Source organism: Eurosta solidaginis, chromosome 2 (genome assembly GCF_040869045.1).
Source record: "Eurosta solidaginis isolate ZX-2024a chromosome 2, ASM4086904v1, whole genome shotgun sequence".
In the NCBI taxonomy this organism is placed as follows: domain Eukaryota; kingdom Metazoa; phylum Arthropoda; class Insecta; order Diptera; family Tephritidae; genus Eurosta; species Eurosta solidaginis.
In genome coordinates, this window is record NC_090320.1 from 278,486,901 (window position 1) to 278,510,647 (window position 23,747).

A 23,747-nucleotide genomic window follows, 5' to 3' on the forward strand; every position below is an offset into this window, starting at 1 on the left:
AAAATACTCATTAACACCTTTATTTTGATACTCATATTGTACAACCAAATTCTAGGGCCACCCCTGCTCCACCTTTATGGCGATATCTCGAAACGGCGTCCTCCTATGGAACTAAGGATTACTCCCTTTTAAAATACACATTAACACCTTTCTTTTGATACCCATATTATACAAACAAATTCTAGGGTCACCCCTGGTCCACCTTTATGGCGATATCTCGAAAATGCGGCCACCTATACAACAACCACCACTCCCTTTTAAAACCCTCATTAATAACTTTAATTTGAAACCCATATCGTACAAACACATTCTAGAGTCACCCCTGGTCCACCTTTATGGCGATATTTCGAAACGGCTGCCCCTATAGAACTAAGGCCCACTCTCTTTTAAAATACTCATTAGTACCTTTCGTTTGATGCCCGTATTGTACAAACAAATTCTAGGGTCACCCCTGGTCCACCTTTATGGCGATATCTCGAAACGGCGTCCACCTATGGAACTAAGGATTACTCAATTTTAAAATACTCATTAACACCTTTCATTTGATACCCATATCGTACAAACGCATTCTAGAGTCACCCCTGGCCCACCTTTATAGCGATATCTCGAAAAGGCGACCACCTATACAACAACCACCACTCCCTTTTAAAACCCTCATTAATACCTTTAATTTGATACCCATATCGTACAAACACATTCCAGGGTTTCCCTCGGTTCATTTTCCTACATTCTTATTTTCCCTTATGTTGTCACCATAGCTCTCAACTGAGTATGTAATGTTCGGTTACACCCGAACTTAACCTTTCTTACTTGTTATTATATAACAACATAAATTGTAAGTTTAACTACAACTTGGCAATTACAATAAACAATTTACGAGACACCGGTAATCATATGAACTTTCCATTAAGTAGTTCACACAACACATTTGTTTGATGAAATATATTTTACATACACACATACATCTACATTTGCTTTGCATTAATGTTGATAAAACAAAACTGGTTTTTAATTTAGATAAATAAAAGCATTCTTCAGTTTGCGTGCGGCTGAGTGAATGCAGTGATCTAACAGGGGGCAGTTTTATGTAATAAATGCTAATTGTTTTATTTGTTATAACAAAGTATTTGCTAAGTTATTATTAAATTAAGAAGTAACAGTGATCATTAAAGCGATCAAGTTTATTGCGTTAGTGAAATTGTATTATAATTATTACAATTACATATTAAACTTTTATTTTGCATATTCTAGCGTAATAAATAAAAGCATGAAGGAGTTACTGGTGCCAGTTCTTAAGAAACGTCTCTTGTGACGAGCCGTTTAGGGCGTTAATTCGCGGACGCGGAAAGTGAAAGTGAAAAAAGAATGCAAAAAGTTTAACAAAATTTTAAGTAAAGTTTAGAACATTGCACAAGACAACAATTAAGAAAAAAAAAAAACATTTACCTAAGTAAACACATAGCAAATTATATGCACTGATTTTCGATTTACTCCCAAAAAAATAAAAAAAATTTCAAAACGATATGTCTCATCATAAACCATATTTGTGTATAGTTTTATTCATATTGTTACTTGATGCTTCCCAAATAACTGCACAAACTGCAGCTGTCAAAAGCGATCTATACATTCTTATGGAACAATCATCTATACTTTTTGGTTTGACCGCCATCAGCCGCCCGGATATGGTGAACGCTGATTGCTACACACAATTGCAGGAAGTGCAAAACGGTATATTACGACAGCAGCCATGGGCTATGAAAAGTGAGTTGTACGCGTACTAATATGAACTGTAGCTAAGAGAATTGAAAGTGGTTGCTCATCCAAAAAATAAAAAAGAATAATATTTAATAAATAGGGACAGCCAAAGAAATAAAAAAAAATAAAATTTTATTGGTTGCAAAAATCTGCTATGATTTTCAAACTTTCAACGAAAGCAAACATAATGAGAGTACATTAACAATGTTTTTGATTCAGACTCAGATTTTCACTGGTAATATCCACTGTAAAAATATACATGCAGAAAAATTGAGATATCGTCCAGAATAAAATTTAATAAATATGGACAGCCAAAGAAATAAAAAAAAAATAAAAACTTTATTGGTTGCAAAAAATCTGCTATGATTTTCAAACTTTCAACGAAAGCAAACATAATGAGAGTACATTAACAATGTTTTTGACTCAGACTCAGATTTTCACTGGTAATATCCACTGTAAAAATATACATGCAGAAAAATTGAGATATCGTCCAGAATAATATTTAATAAATAGGGACAGCCAAAGAAATAAAAAAAATAAAAACTTTATTGGTTGCAAAAAATCTGCTATGATTCTCAAACTTTCAACGAGACCAAACATAATGAGAGTACATTATCAATGTTTTTGATTCAGACTCAGATTTTCACTGGTAATATCCACTGGAAAAATATACATGCAGAAAAATTGAGATATCGTCCAGAATAAAATTTAATAAATATGGACAGCCAAAGAAATAAAAAAAAAATAAAAATTTTATTGGTTGCAAAAAATCTGCTATGATTCTCAAACTTTCAACGAGACCAAACATAATGAGAGTACATTAACAATGTTTTTGATTCAGACTCAGATTTTTATTTATTTATTTAGTCTATGTTATACAGAGAATCCTACAGACTTCATTAAATAAGAATTCATATACTTATATATAATAAAGAACCACTTCACTTAAAGTAGAAAAGGGCAAATTTTTAAAGCATTGCCGCGATAAAGAAAAATCAATACAATGTTTATGACTAATTGAGTTGATTACAATGAGAGCGCGTGTAATTGGTCCATTCAACTCATAATTAGACTTAAAATTCTCAAGAGCAAACATATAGTGTTGACGCAAATTAGGTTGTGGAACATGGAAGTTCAAAGATTCAAGAATTATTGGAAAATCGATTAAGCTATTCACAATATCATAAACGAACATAATTGTGGATATTACCCTTCTACTTTCTAGGGAACGAAGATTAATTAACTTACAGCTTGAAGAATAAGGAGGAAGGGGCTGGTCGAATTTTAAATCAGATAAACAGTACTTCATAAAAGTTTTCTGAACTCGGGCAATCCTCATATTATGAAGCACATAGTGATGACTCCATATGTTAGAAGCATATTCAAGCCTAGATCTAACGTACGCATTATAAAACAGCTTCTTAGTATATGGGTCCTTAAATTCGGAACCATTTCTTTAATAAATGCCAGTAAGGCGTAAGCTTTGAGAATTATGAAATTTAGATGTTCAGATGTTAAATTCGGAACCATTACTTTTATTAAATGCCAGTAAGGCGTAAGCTTTGAGAATTATGAAATTTGGATGTTCAGTAAATGTGAATAATGAATCAAACACAACACCTAAATCCCTTATTTTACTTATCCCAACTAGAGCTGTATCAGAAACAAGATAAGTCGAAGTCACTGTATTTCTTAATTTAGAATACGTAACACTGTAACATTGATTGACATTGAGCGTGAGCTTATTTCTACAGCACCAAGCAATAAAATCATTGAGTTCGGTATGAAGTATGGAAACATCAGACTCTTTTTTAATTTTCAAAAAGATTTTTAAATCATCAGCATACATGAGTTGACGACATTGCTTAAAACAAGCACTTACGTCATTGAAAAACATGATGAAAAAGAGTGGACCAAGGATGCTTCCCTGAGGCACGCCCGATGTAGCCACTTAAGGTAGTAACTCCACACGGTCAGTGACAACGAAATTGACTCTATTGGATAAGTATGAACTTATCCATTGTAGAAATGAGGAATGAAATCCCCATTTTTCTAGCTTACCCAATAGTAACCAGTGCGACACTCTATCAAAAGCTTTGGCCAAATCAGTATAAATTAAATCAACTTGACAGCCATTCGTGAATGATGAAATGAAATAATTAGAAAATACGGTGAGACTGGACACTGTGGAACGTCCTGGAACAAAACCATGTTGACAAGAACTTAGATAGCGATTAACCATGAATGATATTTTAGCCATAACAATTTTCTCAAACAATTTAGATATAGCGGGAAGTTTAGAGATTGGGCGGTAATTTGAAACTTCATTTTCACTGGTAATATTCACTGGAAAAATATAATTGCAGAAAAATTGAGATATCAAGACGCTCTGCGTGTACCAAAGGAACAGTTTGGCACTACAGGTTTAATTATTGCCTCCAAATTGGATGCAGAGCGGGAGAGTCGGTGGTCACACTTGTACCAACAGCGCTAAAGCCTAAGCTACTACTATAAATTTAAATTATTTGCTCAAAAGCAACAACAATTTCAGAGCCATATACGACGAAACTAGTTTAACAAGCGTTCAAAAAGTCTGCAAAAAAGAGTCCATGCCAATTCGACAGTTTATATCCTGTTTCTTTGTGGGCGATATGGTTGCGTTTATTTGTCGTTAACACTAAGGCAGTTTCATATTATCTGAATAAATATTCCTTTAGATTTAAGCTGCTGATTTATACGCTTTTGTAACGATGCATTCAACTATTAATCATCGGCGATATTTTCCCAAATCAACATATATTTTATATTTAGAGTATGTCGCTGAGAGACTGAGTAACCTCAATACATCACATAGACAGAAAGCTTGAAATTGAATTAAGCTTTGCACGTAGCCATAATAAATAATGTTGTTCTTACATAATTGCTCTCTATTGTCATTATCAACGATATATTTTATGACAAACTGAATGCCACTATTATGCTATATTTATTATTTAAGAACTCACGAGCTTAACACCGGCTTATAATAATTGCATGTTCAATTAGTTCTCTTAGAAAAACATAATAATTCTTAAGGCCTAATTTTTAAATAATCCGCCGATTAATTTTTGATAAAAGAAACTATTAAAATTACTATACATTTACAGACTTGAAGATTCTGGTGGTTTCCTGAGAGAGAAAAAGATTTAAGTATTCATCATACTCACTATTCTCTGACAGGAGTTGCGCAATTCTTTTGAGTCCGATTTGTTCTTAAAACTATTTTTCTGGGTGCAACCTCCGCTAGAGATGATCATTTTGCTTCTTAGATGAAGCACTTTAATAATTTTCTTCAAAGCTCTTGGAGAATAACAATAAGCAATTCCACACCCATGTGAAATTTAACGATCTTTGTCATGGTTGCTCCCAAACAAATTTTAACCTTTAATTTAAATTAGGGTGTCGACAAAATGCAGAAAAAGAAAAAAAATTATCCGCTAGGTAGAGAGATCGGAATATGGCATCGGTTTTAAAGTAATCTCTTTGTGAGCAGAGACCTAAAATTTAAAATGTATTTTCAAAGGGCAATGGGCATACAATTCCTATCACGAAAAGTTACGCCAGGTGGCGCAAGTCGATGCATTTATTAAAAGCCTTCGGGTGGAGCAAATCATATTTCACTTTAAGAATGTGTTATTTCAAAATAGGTCAGAAGTGTTTTCGAGATCTTTTTGAAAGCATTAAATTTTTATGTTTAGGGTATTTGAAGATTCGCTATTGCTAAGATCCATTTTGGAACGGTCTTGAAATCACGTCGTCACAATTTCAGAAATAACGTATACCACTTCAAATTTGGTTTCGATCACAATGATTTTAGTTAGGATTGTTGAAGAATTTTTGTGTATATTGTTACGAATATTAGCAACAATAAGGGGTACTGCCATCTCTAAGCCGATGCTAAACAGTGACTTGCATACACATCCATAAATCAATCATTATGTATCTACACAAACGAATCAATAAATTATGTCTACACATATGTACGTACACGCAGGGAGAAGCAGTGCACAAACACATGCATATATCTTTGCTGAGATGCTCCCAAAAGTATGCAACTGTAATTGTGGAAGTGTCGCTCAAAAATACACGCATATGCGAAGCTATATACGTGCATCTTTAGTTATAATTAAATGGCGGTAACTAAGAAAATTCTGGAAGCGCCTAGAAGATGCCACGAGAAAATCACAGAATATAAAAGCACCAGCGGTAGAAGCGCTACAAGCAGTTTTCGATTAAGACGCTATCTAGCGAGCAATCGCAGTATTATTTGAAAATAGTAGTTATTTATTGTGAAGTACATTAATAAAGGCCATTTTGCATTATTAAATATTGAAGTTATTTATTTGACAGTTTGGTGATTGAACTTAGCAAAAGGGCAAATAAGAGGATTTGCAGTAAATTCGTTACAATATCTTAATTTTTAGTTTAATCGGACAGTGACCAAGGAACAGTCAAACTTTATTCTTAAAGCTACCGAGAAGATCAAGAGCTTTTATTGTAACATAGCTATATTTCTTTACCTTTATATTAACATTACAATGGAAGTAAAAAATCCGCTAAGTGGCGCACGGACCTAGATATACAGAAAATTTGTTTTGAAATGGAAATTTTTCGATCGACTTTTAGCTAACTTCTCGGTGAACCAGAGACTTGAATCTTAGCACATAGTTTGCGAGTCGATGGCACTACAATTCCTGGAAAACAAGATGCCGCCAGGTGGCAGACGAATCGAGATAAACGAAAATCCCTGAAATCCCCGGTGAGCTAGAGACCTGAAACTTGGGCTGTAAGTCAGTACCCGGTAACAATGCAATATTTGATCAAACAATTTCGCTAGGTGGCGCACGGATCGAGATATTAAGAAAATTAATTTGGATTTGGGAATCTTTCAATTTTTAACTAACTTCCCGTTGACCTAGAGACTTGAAACTTGGCACGTTCGAAGCTTGGTGGCAATACAATTTATAAAAAACCAAGTTCCGCTAGGTAGCGTGTTAATTAAGATAACTACAAATCCCTGAAAAACGAGGGGGATCTTGCCATCGATATTTGAGTAACTTTCCGGTGAGCTAGAGACTTGGAACTTGGGCCGTGGATCAGAACTCGGTGACAATGCAACATTTGATAAAAAAAAAATTCGCTAGGTGGCGCACGCGGATCGAGATGGTAAGAAAACCTATTTAAATTAGGGAAATTTTCAACCCATATTTGACTAACTTCCCGGTTACCTAGAGACTTGAAGTTTGGCACTTAATTAGAGGCCTGGCGAATATATAACTTTTAGAAAACAAAGTTCCTCTAGGTGACGCGCTAGTCAAGATAACTGCAAATCCTTTAAAAACGAGGGGGAATCTTGCGATCGATTTTTAAGTAACTACCCAGTGAGCTAGAGACCTGAAACTTGGGCCATGAGTCAGAACCCGGTGGCAATGCAATATTTGATCAAAAAAATTTCGCTAAGTTGCGCATGGATCGAGATATTAATAGAATTGGTTTTGATTTGGGAATTTTTCAATAAATTTTTAACTAACTTCCCGGTTACCTAGAGACTTGAAACCTGAAATATAGTTCAAAACTCGGTGACAGTGCAATGTTTGATCAAACAATTTGAGCTACGTAACGCACAAGTCGAACTATTTAGAAGATGCGGCCATACCTTCATGGCTACCCTCTCGAGTGTTGCAAGCGTTGTAGAATTCCACGTCGTTGAAGGCCCAACTCAATGCACGTCCTTGCATACATTTAGGCGTACGCGACTTTCACCACGATTCTTTTAGACTTTCAGGCGTATGCGAATTTCACCATGATTTTCAGTTGTGCAATAGCTGACAAACGAGTTGGAATTCTCTTGTTATGATGCGAGGTGGAATTCTGTTGTTTTCGCCAGGGTTGTCAGCGAAAATTCCACTAATTCTATTAAATCTTGCCACTCGGCCACCGTGGTGTGATGGTAGCGTGCTCCGCCTACCACACCGTATGCCCTGGGTTCGCACCCCGGGCAAAGCAACATCAAAATTTTAGAAATAAGGTTTTTCAATTAGAAGAAAATTTTTCTAAGCGGGGTGGCCCCTCGGCAGTGTTTGGCAAGCGCTCCGGGTGTATTTCTGCCATGAAAAGCTCTCAGCGAAAACTCATCTGCCTTGCAGATGCCGTTCGGAGTCGGCATAAAACATGTAGGTCCCGTCCGGCCAATTTGTAGGGAAAATAAAGAGGAGCACGACGCAAATTGGAAGAGAAGCTCGGCCTTAGATCTCTTCGGAGGTTATCGCGCCTTACATTTATTTTATTTTTTAAATAAAGATAAGAATTTTCACTTAGGAATTACTTAAATTACTAATCAAAGTTGCAATTGCCTTTTTGTAGACAAAATAAAAAGATGATAAAAAATTTTAAGAACTACCTTTATATAAATGGACCAAAAAATATAAGGCAATTTTTCCTTTAATACAGACATAGCCTTGTTGAATTTTGACTAAAAAACTTTAACAATAGCTTTTGTAAAAGAATTTTGGGATTTAAAATTATAAAGGTAGAGTTCGTGTTTAAATTTTAAATAATCAATTAGTTAATCCCAAGTACATGGTTTGCTTTAAATTGAAAGATTGCGCTCCACCTTTATAGTTTTAAATCCCAAAATTCTTTTGGAAGAGCTATTGTTAAAGTTTTTTATTCAAAATTCAACAAGACTGTGTCTGTATTAAAGGAAAAATTGCCTTCTATTTTTTAGTCCATTTATATAAAGGTAGTCCTAAAAAATTTTTTATCATTTTATTTCGTTTTACATTAATTTACTTTTAATTAAATGGAATCGCAGCACTAGAAAGGTTAAATAAATAATGAGTGGTTCGCCGTTTTTGCTTCTGGTTACCGGGGTGGAAGGCAGCATAAACTTATCACATAAGAAAAGTTTAGCTGTGGACTATTTTTATATATATATTTTTTTTCGGACCGATTACACATTTCTCTGAAAAGTAAAAGCAGGAATAATCTTGCAAGTTTCTTGGAGATTGACTGTGTATTTACGCTAACCGATTAAGTTAAATTAAATAAAATATAATAAACTGCATACTATTTTCTCTTTATTTTATATAGTGTACGACGCCTCAGGTTCAAAAGCACCTGGCTTTCTACTCGGCAACGGGCATTGGTTAGGCAGTCGCGATACTTGTGATGCTGTTAAACAACCTTTAAAACTAAAAATTTCAAACGGCATACCACATAAAATGAACAGAAAAATCATCACAGATATTGCATCATTTGCAACCGATTTCCGCATCGTCAATTTGTGGCACAATTCTACATGGCAAGTGGATCCACATTATCCCTTTTATGAACCGCGTGTCAATATTGGACTCTGTTTACCCAGCGCTTGTACACTAACCGAAGTCGCGCAACTCATGGCAATTTATGTCGAAGATGATTTATTTCTAGCGAATGATGTATATGATTTACGCTTACGAGTCGAGAGTGTGAAGGATCTGAAAATGAGGCCTGGTTTCTTCAGACGACCATCAACAATAATATTCTTCACCACGTGTTTTTTAACGCTACTTTTAACATTTTTAGCTTTGGGACGACGTATGAAGAGAATAAGCGAAAATGTAGATAGAACTGAGAGTGAAGAAAAAACAGTGGAACAATCTAAGAAGAAAATTGAAGTGAAATCACACTTGAGGGCTAGCGGTTTTATTGATTGCTTTGATATACAAAATAATTGGGAAATGCTATTTCCTGCAACCGAGGAGGATAAAGCGGGTGGCAATGCTGCTTTTCCTGCAGTAAATGGACTACGTTTCTATGGTGCCATGGGCGTTGTGTTATTTCATCTGCTTTGTTTTACTTACCTGGCGTCAAGCAATAAAGCGGAGCATTTCAAAAGTACTAGCAATATCGGAAATTTTGATATTTTTGTGGATTTATTTTTTACAATCAGGTTAGTTTGATTGTTCGTGACTCACTTTAGTTTTGCATCGAATCGTCTTTTTTCAGTGGTTTTCTACAAACATACCATTTTTTTCATAATATCAAAACAATTGAAGCCATACGAAGGAGTAGTTTCACGCAGAACACGAAAATGGTTATTCTTTACGTAACTCATCGTATTATAAGGTAAATCCCAGTCAAATTTTTAACCAAACTTAATACAGGAGATGATAGTCCCATCCTTTTTATTTTTAAGATATTTTATCAAATTGAATAGTTGTCGTCGTCGTGTCCAGACGTGTTTGCTATCACTCCGCAAACTTCTACTGTTGTTTTTGCTTCTAGTGTTGTTTTTGCTTTTCTACTTCTTTGTTTTTATTCTACTTTGCATCGGAATTAAGATACCGTCTCTGTGTAACATACTTAATTTCTTATTTCACTCAAGCAAATGTAATAGCAAATATAATAATCGAACAATCATTAAAATATCATTTCAATAATGCCTTGTTGTTGCGGGCAAAGAGTCAACAGAATAGTTGCTGATACACAAAAAGTTCAGTGTCAGAAATGCAAAGAAATTTTTCATATTAATTGTGTTGGTATTAATCCAACTGATCTTGATTTCTTGCTCTCGAGTGGTAGACCGTATTTTTGCAATGCCTGTATGGTTAAACGTCCCCCCCCCCCCCTCCCCCCCATTGAATGTGGATGAGAATAATACTGCGAATATCGGTTTAACTACTAATGCTGAATCACAGCCTACCTCTCAGAAGAGGGCAGACACTAAGAACGTAGCTGAGAACGCCCAAACACAACAACTGACTCTGCAATCACTGCTTCAGGAAATGTCCGCTCTAAGAGCAGAGAATACGAAAGCTATTTCTACTATCAAAGCATTTTGCGAAGATAAATCACAACAGTTTAAAAAAATAGATGAACTACACGCCGCGGTGAGTGCACTGCAGTCTACCCTAAGTGAAAAAGCTGCTAACATTATAAAACTCAATGCCGAAATTAAAAATCTTAGCAGCGCTGTTGAAAACTTAAACCGCATCATTAAGAATTATGCTAGCGATAGACATAGACCAGCTACTCCCACCATTTCTTTCAACGCTGGCGCTAATGCCAATAATGCCGACCTATCTACTAGTAGTACATTCGCTGCTGTTGCCGCCGGCGTTCAGAGCCGAGGTATGACAATCAATGTTAATGCCGTACAAAATGTTAAGAGTGCTGCCGCTGGTGATGCTAGTCGATGTACGCCGAGTTATGCTAATGTTAATGCCAAAGAAAATGGTAAGAGTACTGCCGTTGACGATGTTAGTCGACGTTCGCCAAGAAATGACGCCAACATGGATAATAAAGGGCCAACCGGTGCCAATGTTAATGCAAATGCTAACATCAATGCTAATGCCACGGGCGGTGTTAGGAAATATCCACGTACGCCTAGCTATGTTAGTGCAAATGGTAACACTGATGTTGATGTTAATGCAAACTCTAGCGATAGTGCCAAAAATGCAGATAACGTAAAAAATCTAAATGCCGCCCCCGTGGTTGGTATGAACGATAATTTGGAGCTTGATGTGGTTGCTAAGAAAAGATGGATTCTTATTTTAAAAATACCGTCAAAGGAGAGGATATTATCTCTTACGTTACAAAGCACTCTGGGATTACTCGCGACCATCTATCGTGTTTTGCGCTTGTGAAGAAAGATGCATATATCAATGAATTAATGCGCATAAGCTTCAAACTCGGTGTATCTCCATGTCACTATGATGCCATATTTGATGCAAAGCTATGGACGGCTAATATTAAAATCCGTCCATTTCAGTCTTTTCAAGCGGGAGCGGAGAATGTCGAAACGGGCTAACTAGCTCAACATTACTTGAATCATTTTCAATATACTATCAAAATGCAAGTGGTATACGAACAAAATCAAATTAATTTAGGATTGCTTCATCATTACGTGAAACCTGGCTTTGTGAACAAATTTCCAGCTCCGAGTTTTTTGACAACCATTACACTGTTTATCGCCATGATAGATGCCCTATTGCTAGTGGCTGCGCTCGAGGTGGAGGAGTGTTATTAGCAGCTAAAACAAGCCTAAATAGCAGTTTCTTAGTTTTGCCCTTTGCTGATAAGCTAGTTGAACAAGTCTGCATAGATGTATCAATTTCAAATGACAAACATACTTACATCTTGATATCATATATACCGCCTAACTCTAGTTTTAATGTTTATGAACAACAGCTCAATTGAACCCATCTTCAAATCTAGAAACAAAAGTCTCATCTCCAACTATAGAGCTATAGTTCTTTCCAAAAATTTTCGATCACATACTTAACAAAAAACTTCTGGAACATGTTCAGCATGCCCTAACTAGCTGTCAACATGGGTTTTTGCCAGGTAAATCAATAGTCACTAATCTATCTCTTATTTCAAACAACATTATCACTGCAATGGAACGATATTCGCAACTCGATGTCATATATACCGACTTCTCAAAAGCTTTTGATAAAGTAGACCATACAATTCTTTTACTGAAGCTCAATAAATTTGGTGTTTCCGGCACTTTATTGAGCTTTTTCAGAATTTTTCTTTTTGGTAGGAAATTATCGGTGATAATTAACTCAATACACTCGAACATTGAAGTCTATGCCACATCGGGTATTCCTCAAAAACTCACATTGGCCCTCTGTTATACTTACTCTTCATAAACGACTTACCGTCGCATATCATATCGTCAAAATGCTTAATGTTCGCAGATGATGTCAAAATATTCCTCAATATTAACAGCCTTAACGATTTCCAAAAACTTCAGCAAGACTTAAACATTTTCTTAAATTGGTGTACCATCAATAACCTAAGCCTAAACATTAGCAAGTGCTGCGTTGTCTCTTATTGCCGCCGCGCATATGTCTATACTTTCAACTATTCTCTGGATGGCGTTGATTTGTTGCGTAAATCCGAAATTAAGGATTTAGGAAATATCTTTGACACAAAATTAACTTTTTCTAAACATATTGATCTAGTCTCGTCTAAAGCGTACTCTATGGTGGGTTTCATAATCAGGAACACCAAAGATTTTAAGGATCATATGACTCTGAAGAGTGTGGGGCGATCAGTTGGAACCCATACTACACAAAGTACTCTGATAAAATAGAGATGATCCAGAGGAAATTTACCAGATTTGCTATGAAAAGAGTGTTTATCGAAAATGACATTCCAAGTTACGCCTCAAGGAGGAAACTCCTTGGCTTATAATCTCTTGCGGACAGAAGGTCATATCTGTCGCTGTTATTTGCCTACAATATTTTATCTGGCAATATTGACTGCCCAAACATATTTATTCTGTTTCGAGTACAGGAATCTAATATTAATCTCACAAATCCCAGAAAGTTTACTGAGGGTTCACATAAGTTGCTCTATTCTTATAATGAACCGATAGCCAGAATCATTCACCTGTGTAACACATTCACTCCGCAAATAAACTTCAACGACAGCCTTTATTGTTTTAAGTTAAGCCTATTTGCACTATTTAATTAAATATTTAAATATGATCATAGTCTGTAAGAAATCTTTTTTCGATGACTGAAATAAATAAATAAATAAATTTAAGCTACTGCTCATGTCGCTTTTATAGATTCCTTTATATAATATCGAAATAAGCTATCTCAGATTGCTTTGCTTTAGAACGCAAAAACCGTATTCAAATGGTTTCAAAGATGCACGTCTAATGGCTCTTTTGGCTGCGAATGGCTCCCAAAAACACAATTTTGGCTCCGAATGGATCACAACAATTACACGGAAAATTTTGCATGTCTTAAAATTCAAATGAATCCAAACTTTTTTCACACAAGCAGACAATAGATCGACATTCATTCACTTTGGCTCCGGAGCAAGTAAACCAAATTGATTGTGGTGGAAAAACGCGCAAGATGATGCGTAGTTATAACTTTATATCGACATTTAAATATATATATATATATATATATATTAGGCCGGGTCGATTTGTGGGGAGGCAAAAAAATCGCCCATTGCTCTGTGAAAATCGTATTCTAGGGATCAATATAAGAAACTTTGCCGAATGATCCATACCTCCTTAACGAATTCTAATGTCCCCCCCCTTTGGGTCGTAGGGGCAAATTTTGAAAAATTCCACTTGGAAATGCCTATGTTTTTTCTTTTTGGAGTTTATTTTTCTCTTTAGAAATTTATTTAGTCAGAACATATGTAAATGAAAAAATGAATTTAACTTAGTAAAAGAAAAGAAATTAAAAAAATTTATTAGAAATTAGCTTTTTTACAACCCCCTTTTAAAACCAAGGCATCACTGTGATGCATTTGCATGTCGTAAACTTAGTTGTGTGGGTTTTTTATTCAACCGTTTTAAAAAATGAAGGTATCACTGTGACACAATTGCAGATCGCAAAATTGCTTGTGTTGTTTTTTTTAAGCCACCACAAGACACATCAGGTAGAAGGGAAATTGCCCCTACCCAAAAGTTCCACCCAAAGGGGTGGACATCAGAATTCGTGTTAGAAGTATGTATCCTTCGGCAAAGTTTCTTATTTTGATCCCTAGAATACGATTTTCACAGACCGATTTTTAAAACGACCCGCCCAAATATCTATAAATCTTATAAAATAAAGTCATTAAATGTCATGTATGCACATAACTTCACACAGAATGCTCCGATTTTAAAACGGTTTTTTGCTTTTGAAAGCTTAGCTACGTGAGATGGTACAGTTAATATAATTTGTAGGTATATATTATGGGGGCGTGGTAAATTGCCAAAATGTAGAAAAAATCATAAAATTTTTGTATACACAGCTATAACTCATGAACGGAAGGATGGATTTGAAAAATTCTACTTTTCAGTAAAACTTTGAAATATTTACCTTCGTTCTGCATGAAAAAAAAACTTGATTCCATTCTTATATCAGCCAAATTGTTTAAACAAAAGTAACATTTTTACCAAAAAATTCGTGTGTATGATTGTTCGGTGTCAACTGTACGCGATAATTGCTTTTGAGTTAGGTATGATGCGACACATACGTACATATTGTCACGGATATTAGCATCCCTAAGCTATACCATCACTAAGGCGATGCTAAGCGATGTTAACGTCAATAATCAAATCATGTATACACATATATAAGGCAGCCGAGAGATGTCGCACACAGATGCATTTACTTATACGCCTATGTGTGTGCGAGAGACTGTAAACTACAAACTCACATACATCTGAGAGACGCTGAAAAGTAGAAAATTGTAAACAAGTAGAAACTATATGAGAACTATAAACACTCGAAATAGTTGGTAAGTTCTGGAAATAGAAGAGCCTAGATGTATGCAGCGTAAACTATAAAAGCGGCACAAGCGAGTAAGAAGTAATTCAGTTTGATTTGAATTGTTAAGCAGTTACGAGTAAGACGATATCTAGCGAGCAATAGCACTATTATTTTGAAAGTCAGTTTCCTTTAAGATATCAGTTTGGTTATTAAGCTATTCGTTGCACAGTTTGAGTGTTATTGTGAAGTATTTTAATAAAGGCCATTTTTTCGTTATCCAATATTGGAGTTATTTATTCAACAGTTTAGCGATACGATCCTAGCAAAAGGGCAAATAAGAGGATTTGCAAGTAAATTCGTTACAATTGGTGTCAGAAGAGGAATTGTTGAATAAATTCCGAAGATTGGGAATACAACTTGGACATGGCAAAGTTCAGTGAATTGAAGATCCAGCAACAGAAAAAGGAGTTGGAGAACCGTGGATTAAATACAACCGGCAATAAGATCGACCTTCAAGCACGGCTACGAGAGGTAATGGAGTCGCAAGGAATTGATGTGAACGAGTTTGTCTTTTATCCTGATGCGGACGAAACCACAACAAAAATTGAAGAGAAAAACGAAACATCGCAGACAGTTACGAGCACAGACTTGAACATAATATTGGCTGCAATATCTGCACAAACATCGACAGTAGCATCAATGTCGTCGCAACTGGCATCTCAACTAGAAGAACAGAAAACGTATATGTCATCACAGATGGAATCCCAAGAGACACGAATAACATCGAAGATTGAAGCACAGGAAACACAAATTTCTTCACAACTTGAAGAAAAGAAGACGTATATGGTATCCCAACTGGAATCGCAGGAAACCTGTATAACATCACAATTGGAAGAACAGAAGACACATTTGGCATCTCAACTGGAAGCGCAAGAGGCACGTATATCTGAAATGTCGGCACAAATTTCGGAACAGGTATCATCGCAGCTCTTTGTGAAACTGGAAGAGCAGGATGCAAACATTTTACAACTCGAGGGCAAAATTGATGCCGAAAGAGAAGCGCTAAAAGGTCGTATGGAGCAGTTACAACTAAACCGCCCAGCTGTTTCAGCCAGTAATCCAAAGGTAAAGACACCATCCTTTGACGGTTCTGTTCCTTTTCAGGTCTTTAAGCTACAGTTTGAGAAGACCGCAGCAGTGAACCAATGGAATGCTGAAGATAAAGTTGCAGCTCTGTTCGTGGCGCTGAAAGGGCCTGCCGCGGAAATCTTACAGACCATCCCAGAGTACGAGCGGAATCACTACGAAACATTGATGAGCACTTTAGAGAGACGTTACAGAAGCGAGCATAGGAAACAAATATTCCAAATTGAGTTGCAAAACCGCTACCAAAAAGCAAATGAGACATTGCAGGAGTTTGCTTCAGATGTTGAAAGGTTGGCTCATCTCGCAAATGCGGACGCACCCGTGGAATACACCGAGAGGGTAAAAATCCAGAGTTTTATAAATGGCATACGAGACGTGGAAACGAAGCGAGCTACATACGCGAACCCAAAACTGACATTTGCTGAAACGGTATCACATGCATTGACTCAGGAAACTGCCTCCCTATTAAGTAAACCAGCATATAAGGCTCATCGTGTAGAAGTAGAAAGGCCAGAATGGGTAGACACAATTTTGGAAGCACTGAAGGGATCACAACAGAAGAATGCCGGAGTTATTAAATGTTTCAAGTGCGGCAACCCAGGTCACATTGCACGTCATTGCGATCTTGGTCCTAATAGTTCCAACTACGTGGGTGGCCGTAATCGCAAAGCTGGCGGAAATGAGCAAGAGCGTGTCGAATGTAAAGAACGAAAACTTGCCCCGGCTGTTGAATGTCCTGTGATATCTGTGTCGCAAATTGGAAGGAAATCAAGCAGCCTTACCGTCAGAGGGAATGTGGATGGTAAAGAGCGTGTACTGACTGTAGATACGGGGGCATCTCATTCCTTGATTCGATCTGATTTGGTCTACAGGAGAGTAAAGTCATTACCTGGAGCAAGGTTGCGTACGGTAACAGGCGAATATAATCAAGTCCAAGGCGAAGTGGTATGTGAGGTATTAATTGGAAAAGTCATGGTTCTACACAAATTCGTTGTGGCGGAGATCGTTGATGAAGTCATATTGGGAGTGGACTTCTTGGTTGACCATGACGTCAGGATCGATATGCGGAGAAAAATTATGCGCTATAAGAACCAGGACATACCACTTAACTTTAATTTGGAAAAAGGGTTCAGCAGTAATCGGGTACTGGTGGAGAAGACTCGACGAAGGCCACGAAATTCAAAGGTAAAGGTTGATGGAACAAATGGGCCAAACAAATCAAAACCGAAGGTACCTGTGAGAGAAACACTGGCATTAAAAAGCCCTAACGGACGTACTGAAACGAAGAAAGAATGCAAGGTTGGTTTCAAGCCAAGGCACACTACTGTTGTGAAGCGTCGGAACGATACTGATTATGCAAAGGAAATCCGTCCAGCGCAAGCTCTGCGAAGTAGTTCTTCATTGGTCAAGCAACAGAGTGCGAGGGAACGATTCAGGATAATGAGTAGTAAGATGAAACACAGGTACGACAAGCAAAATAATTCGAAAGGTTTCTTGGCGGGAGATTTGGTACTGTTATACAACCCTCACCGGCGGAAAGGTGTTCCATCCAAATTTCGGTGCAGTGGGGAAGGCCCGTACAAGGTTGTGAAGAAGATCAGTGATACTATCTACCGCATACAAAGCATTGAGAAACCACGGAGTAGAAGAGTGGTACATTTGGCGATGCTAGCAGCGTTTAGATCGAGAGATTTGTCTGATCGGGACGATCAGACTTAGATGGAGGGCAGTGTCACGGATATTAGCATCCCTAAGCTATACCATCACTAAGGCGAAGCTAAGCGATGTTAACGTCAATAATCAAATCATGTATACACATATATAAGGCAGCCGAGAGATGCCGCACACAGATGCATTTACTTATACGCCTATGTGTTTGCGAGAGACTATAAACTACAAACTCACATACATCTGAGAGACGCTGAAAAGTAGAAAATTGTAAACAAGTAGAAACTATATGAGAACTATAAACACTCGAAATAGTTGGTAAGTTCTGGAAATAGAAGAGCCTAGATGTATGCAGCGTAAACTATAAAAGCGGCACAAGCGAGTAAGAAGTAATTCAGTTTGATTTGAATTGTCAAGCAGTTACGAGTAAGACGATATCTAGCGAGCAATAGCACTATTATTTTGAAAGTCAGTTTCCTTTAAGATATCAGTTTGGTTATTAAGCTATTCGTTGCACAGTTTGAGTGTTATTGTGAAGTATTTTAATAAAGGCCATTTTTTCGTTATTCAATATTGGAGTTATTTATTCAACAGTTTAGCGATACGATCCTAGCAAAAGGGCAAATAAGAGGATTTGCAAGTAAATTCGTTACAATATGTACATAGCATTCGCTGCGTTATTTAACTTCGGGCGTATGTTTATAGGCATGGATGAATGTACATATGTATATATTTTCATATCGTATCAGCTTGACATAGGTATGTACAGGCATGCTTAACGAACGAAACGATATCATTTCGTTACGATAATCACCGTTCATAAACGAAACGAAGTCTCTTCGTTTCGTTTATTAACGTTAAGATCATCAAATTAACGTTAATTTGACGTTCTTAACGTTAATAAACGAAACGAAATGACTTCGTTTCGTTTATTAGCGTTGATTATCGTAACGAAATGATATCGTTTCGTTCGTTAAGCATGCCTGGGTATGTACATACATATTTATGCAACATAAATGGTTAATTGTTAATGCAACATAAATGGTTAAGAAGGCATACATCTATTGAAAAATAATCTTTCGATAAAAATATTAAACATTTCCTTAAAATTCTTCAAAAAAGTTTTATTTTATGGTATTTTTGCATGTATCACTACATATTATAAAACAAAGTCGGTTTTGCTGTCCCATGTCCCTTTGAATACTTAAACCTTTAAAACTACGCAACGGATTTTCATGCGCTTTTTCTTAATAGATAGAGTGATTGAAGTTTGTAGATCGTATAATAACATCCATTAAATAGTGGAGAAATACTGTTATTTTTGAAGTTTCTAATGTGATGTATATATGTACATATATGACTGAAAGTGGTGTTATTTACACTATTTATAACTCAAGAACCGATGAACAGATTTGGCTGAAAATTGGTGGAGGGGTAGCTTACAGCCAGGAGACAGACATAGGATACTTTTTATCCCGTTCTGGATAGGGCCTTGAAATCAAAACGTGGACCTGGGTAATCCAAGGATATGTTTGTACAATGTGGGCATCAAATGGAAGCTGTTTATGAATACTTTGATACGGGATATTTTTCGCGCCCGTGGGTGACTAGGGTCTCGAGATATAGGCCAAAATGTGGACGCGGGTACCCCTAGAATATGTTTATAGAATATGGATAACAAATGAAAGCTGTTGATGAGTGCTTTAGTACAGGGCAATATTCATACCTATTGGTTACTAGGGTCTCGAGATTGAGGCCAAGACGTGGACCCGGATACCCCTAGAAAGTGTTTATACAAGAAGGATAACAAATAAGAGCTGTTGATGAGTGCTTTAGTACAGGGTTATTTTCATATATATTTGTGACAAGGGTCTTGAGATATAGGCCAAAACGTGGATCAGGCTAACAATAGGATGTGTTTTTACATTATGGGTATCAAATTGAAGCTGTTGATGAGTGCTTTAGTGCAGGGTAGTTTTCATACCTATATGTGACTAGGGTCTCCAGATATAGGTCAAAACGTGGACCAGGGTAACGCTAGGATGTGTTTTTACATTATGGGTATCAAATTGAAGCTGTTGATGTGTGCTTTAGTGTAGAGTAATTTATACCGCTGGGTGACTATGGTCGCGAGTTGTAGGTCAAAACGTGGACCGGGATACCCCTAGAATGTGTGTGTAATATGGATATCAAATGAAAGCTTTTGCTCAGAGCTTTAAAGTAATTTTCATTGTAATATTCGATTTAGTCGTATCAACCTGGCAAAACTTATAAATTTGCATGCGAAGCCAAAAAAAAGCATGAATTGATAATACCCACATACCTGTTTACATACGTCCTGTTCGATTTGCCTGAAATTTCCTATATAAATTTGCCTATATTATTATTTACGATCTTTTCTTCGGTGAAGTAGACCAGAGACGGGCTGGGAATGAGATTAGGACTAGGATAGGGACTGGAACTCGGAATGGGACTGGAAAAAAATACATACCACCCTCTTGGACTGGCAATAAGGGATGAAGAAGAATGGAAAAAACTTGAGAGAAGAGAAAAGAGCAAGAATAAGGAGACTGAGAAAGAGATATAGTGAGACGAAAATAGAGATAGATGAAGCGAAAAAGACGGAGGTAGCAGTGAATAAAATGATTAAGAAGAAGTGAAGATGGGAGGGCAGAGTTAGGGAGAAAAAGCTTATTAAACTGTATGCAGATAGACCAAATTTAGGGCAGAACAATGTCTGACGGGTCTCCTAGTATATATATATATATATATATATATATATATATATATATATGTGTATGTCTATCAGATATGATGATCAGATATCAATAATCTCAGAGTGAAAAGAGAAATTGATTAATTTGAGCAAATGTTGAGATAATTTTTTTTTTTTCTTTTGGCTGTGAGTTCTTGACATCCTTCACAAAATAATGATACAACGTAGGACTAAATCTTGTACATTGATTTTAAATCATTTATTTTTTTTAAAACCATTCTCAATATGTTTACAAGATTTATTTAAACTGGTTACCATTTCTTTCCTTCTCTTCCACACAGATTAGTTCCATTGTATTTGATTGTTATGTGCGTGGCCGATGCTGGTTCCCTTATGGTTGATGATTTATCCGTATTTCATTTTAGTCATCGTCTCTATGAGAATTGTGAATTGCATTGGTGGCGAAATTTGCTCTTCATACAAAATCTATTCAATCATAATGAATTATGCATGCTTTGGTCATGGTCATTGGCGTGTGATATGCAATTTTATGTATTTAGCATAGTTTTGCTTTTCATTTTTGTAAAGTAAGTATTCGTGTGTGTGATTGTTTATATAAAACGTTGTGTTATTTTTTTTTTCTTATATATATAATTACAGGCATCCACGCGCTGCTAAAGCTCTTACATTCTCCATTTTAACAGCAAATGTTGCTTATACTTTTTACATTGGTCTTAGCATGAATTTTCTATATTCATTTGAAAGCACAACAACACTATTCACCGAACTTTATATGAATCCATTATCACGCGTAATGGCTTATGTGATTGGTGGCGTTTCTGGCTGGTTTTTTGTACAAAATCAACAACAACAATTATATGCGAATTTCTTTCAGAATCAATCGCTGCAGGAATACCTCGGCTATTTGTCGATCATTTTCTTTTTTACATGCAGTTTTGCATCAATCGACACCGGTTATACGGTGCTCTTCTATGTTGTCTTATTGCTGGTGCAACGCATTGTTTTTGCAGCAAGTGTTTGTGGTTTGATATTCGCGAATGCTGCAGGTTGTGTAAAATGGTTTTTTTATGTTTTGGAGAATCCAATTTTTAAAAAACTAAATCAACTTACATATACAATATTTCTCATGAATCCATTACCCATAATGCTGGTGACGGGTTTGAGCAATGCGAGTATCTATTGGAGTCCATGGAAGATGGTGAGTTAAAATTGACATCGCTATGGTTTCTCACTTATAAAGTTTAAGTTATCCTAAGTGCGCGTTCTCAAAAAAACAGTGCATATTTTTAGGAGTTTAACTTAACTTCGCTACAATACTTAAAAAATATTTTTTTTTTTTCTTTCCAGATTGTCGACTTTATTGGCTACTGCGCTACTCTCTACTTTTTCTGCACAATTTTCGCCTTGTTTTTTGAGGTACCATACAAAAATATATCAAGACTGATTCTGCAACGCACAAAAGCGAAAACTAGCTGAGTAAAATTTTAACTGTGATGGATATTTATTTAAGCAAAAATAGAATAAGAAAGATTATTTTATCCATTATTTTAGTAAAAATTTCCTTAATGTCAATTAAAAAGTTAACTGTTATAGATTAATTAGTTTGGAATTTTACAAAATTACTTCAACTGCATTCTATGGTAATGACTCAAATGCCAATTATTTGTGTCTAAGGTTGTTTTTGAAAATTCTAATTTTTTCCATTTTTCTAAGCTTTCAAAATCAAAGTGGACGTGGTTTTCGTCCGATTTCACTAATTTTCAATATCTCAAATTTGCTCAAGTTATGGTGTTAATGCACGGCCAGATGGGCGGACGAGTGGACGGACGGACATGGCTCAATCAAATTTTGTTCGATACTGATGATATTGATATAGGGAAGTCTATATCTATCTCGATTTCTTTATACCTATACAACTAAATGTTATCCAAGAAAAGTTATAATCCCCTATGTACAATTGCAGCTGTGTATAAAAACCGTTGTCTGAAGAAAGGGAACGATTGCGAACCAAATCAATCAGTTATCACGAAGTAATTACAAAAAACATCTCCAAAAATTACCCGGAAGTTATTCGGAAATATCTCACATTTAAACTGACAAAAACTCCATGATGAACTGAATATACTCCTTAGTTCATGACCTTCAAAAAGAAAATATCGAAACTGTTCGAAAATTGTTTGGCAGTCTCTCTCTCTTCCAATAATTCTGACATGTTCTGGAGATAGCCTAGAAATGATTCCGGTATAGTAACGAGATGAACTGGAAATAGTTCAAACATTTTTCGAAAATCCTCGGGACTTATCAAAGAAATAACACCGAAATAACAGGAACACAAATCCTCAAATTGAAACATGATCTAAAGAACAATCCCAAAAATATGATCAACAGATATTTCTAAACTACATCTTAATACTTCTGTTTTGATTCTTTTAGTTTTACTCTCTCAAAAATTATAATGAATTTATTTTGAAGAGATGAAGGAATTTCCCCTGAAAACAATCCCGTTCTCTAGTTATGCCCTATGTATTACTAGTTATGCCTTAAATGATGTCGAAAAAATGTTCGAAATTATCTGAAAACATTTATGAAATCATTCCGATTTGATACTTAAAATCATCCTGAGAATATCCATAAAACAACACTGAGTTTTCTTGGAATGAAAAAGCGTAGTCCGAAAATGAATCAAACATATGCACACAGGACAATCCCGGCAACAATATCAAGAATGTATCCCGAAAAAAAAATCTCGAAGCTATCCAGGCTTTATCCCGAAATCATACCAACAAAAGTCTCGCATATAATAATCCTGAAACTATCTTCCCAATATGATTCTTCATCCACAAATAATTGCGAAATATTTCTGAAATAGCCTTGAAATGACTCGACCGTATTCCTAAAATGAAAAAAAATTAGTGCTGAAATGGTGCAGGAATCAATCCCTAAGGGATCATTATATCATATCAATCCATTTATTATATTCAAAACAATGCGGAGTTTATACCAAACTGATATAATCCCACAAATACACCGTAATCACCTTGGCATAATTTGAAAATACTGAAAACAATCCCATAACAATACCAAATTATATCGTAATAAAACAAAAACAATTGCTAAATATTATAGAGATATTTTTGAAATTGTACGGACGTATGTAGGTCCAAAATGAAGCAAAACAACTCCCA

The 23,747-nt window shown here is 36.0% G+C and overlaps 1 protein-coding gene across 2 annotated transcripts; it reads left to right on the forward strand.

Moving 5' to 3' along the window:
• Positions 1-1,262: 1,262 nt before the first annotated feature.
• LOC137241013 (O-acyltransferase like protein-like) lies at positions 1,263-22,160 on the forward strand. Of its 2 annotated transcripts, XM_067768145.1 has the most exons (7): positions 1,655-1,761; positions 5,789-6,960; positions 8,887-9,727; positions 9,784-9,903; positions 20,883-21,128; positions 21,202-21,760; positions 21,910-22,160. In XM_067768145.1, exons 3-7 carry the CDS (start codon positions 9,018-9,020, stop codon positions 22,036-22,038), a joined length of 1,764 nt encoding a protein of 587 aa, XP_067624246.1. In that variant the 5' UTR covers positions 1,655-1,761; positions 5,789-6,960; positions 8,887-9,017; the 3' UTR covers positions 22,039-22,160. The 2 variants fall into 2 exon arrangements, with proteins under 2 accessions (XP_067624245.1, XP_067624246.1); XM_067768144.1 differs by lacking the exon at positions 5,789-6,960 and having other exon boundaries at positions 1,263-1,761.
• The last annotated feature ends 1,587 nt before the right edge of the window (positions 22,161-23,747 follow it).

Coding starts and splice junctions, on each gene's coding strand:
- LOC137241013 (XM_067768144.1), top strand. CDS start 1,524: ATGTCTCATCATAAACCATATTTGTGTATAGTTTTATTCATATTGTTA. Junction 9,904..20,882: donor GTAACTCATCGTATTATAAG/GTAAATCCCAGT, acceptor TCTTCCACACAG/ATTAGTTCCATTGTATTTGA. Junction 21,761..21,909: donor ATTGGAGTCCATGGAAGATG/GTGAGTTAAAAT, acceptor TTTTCTTTCCAG/ATTGTCGACTTTATTGGCTA.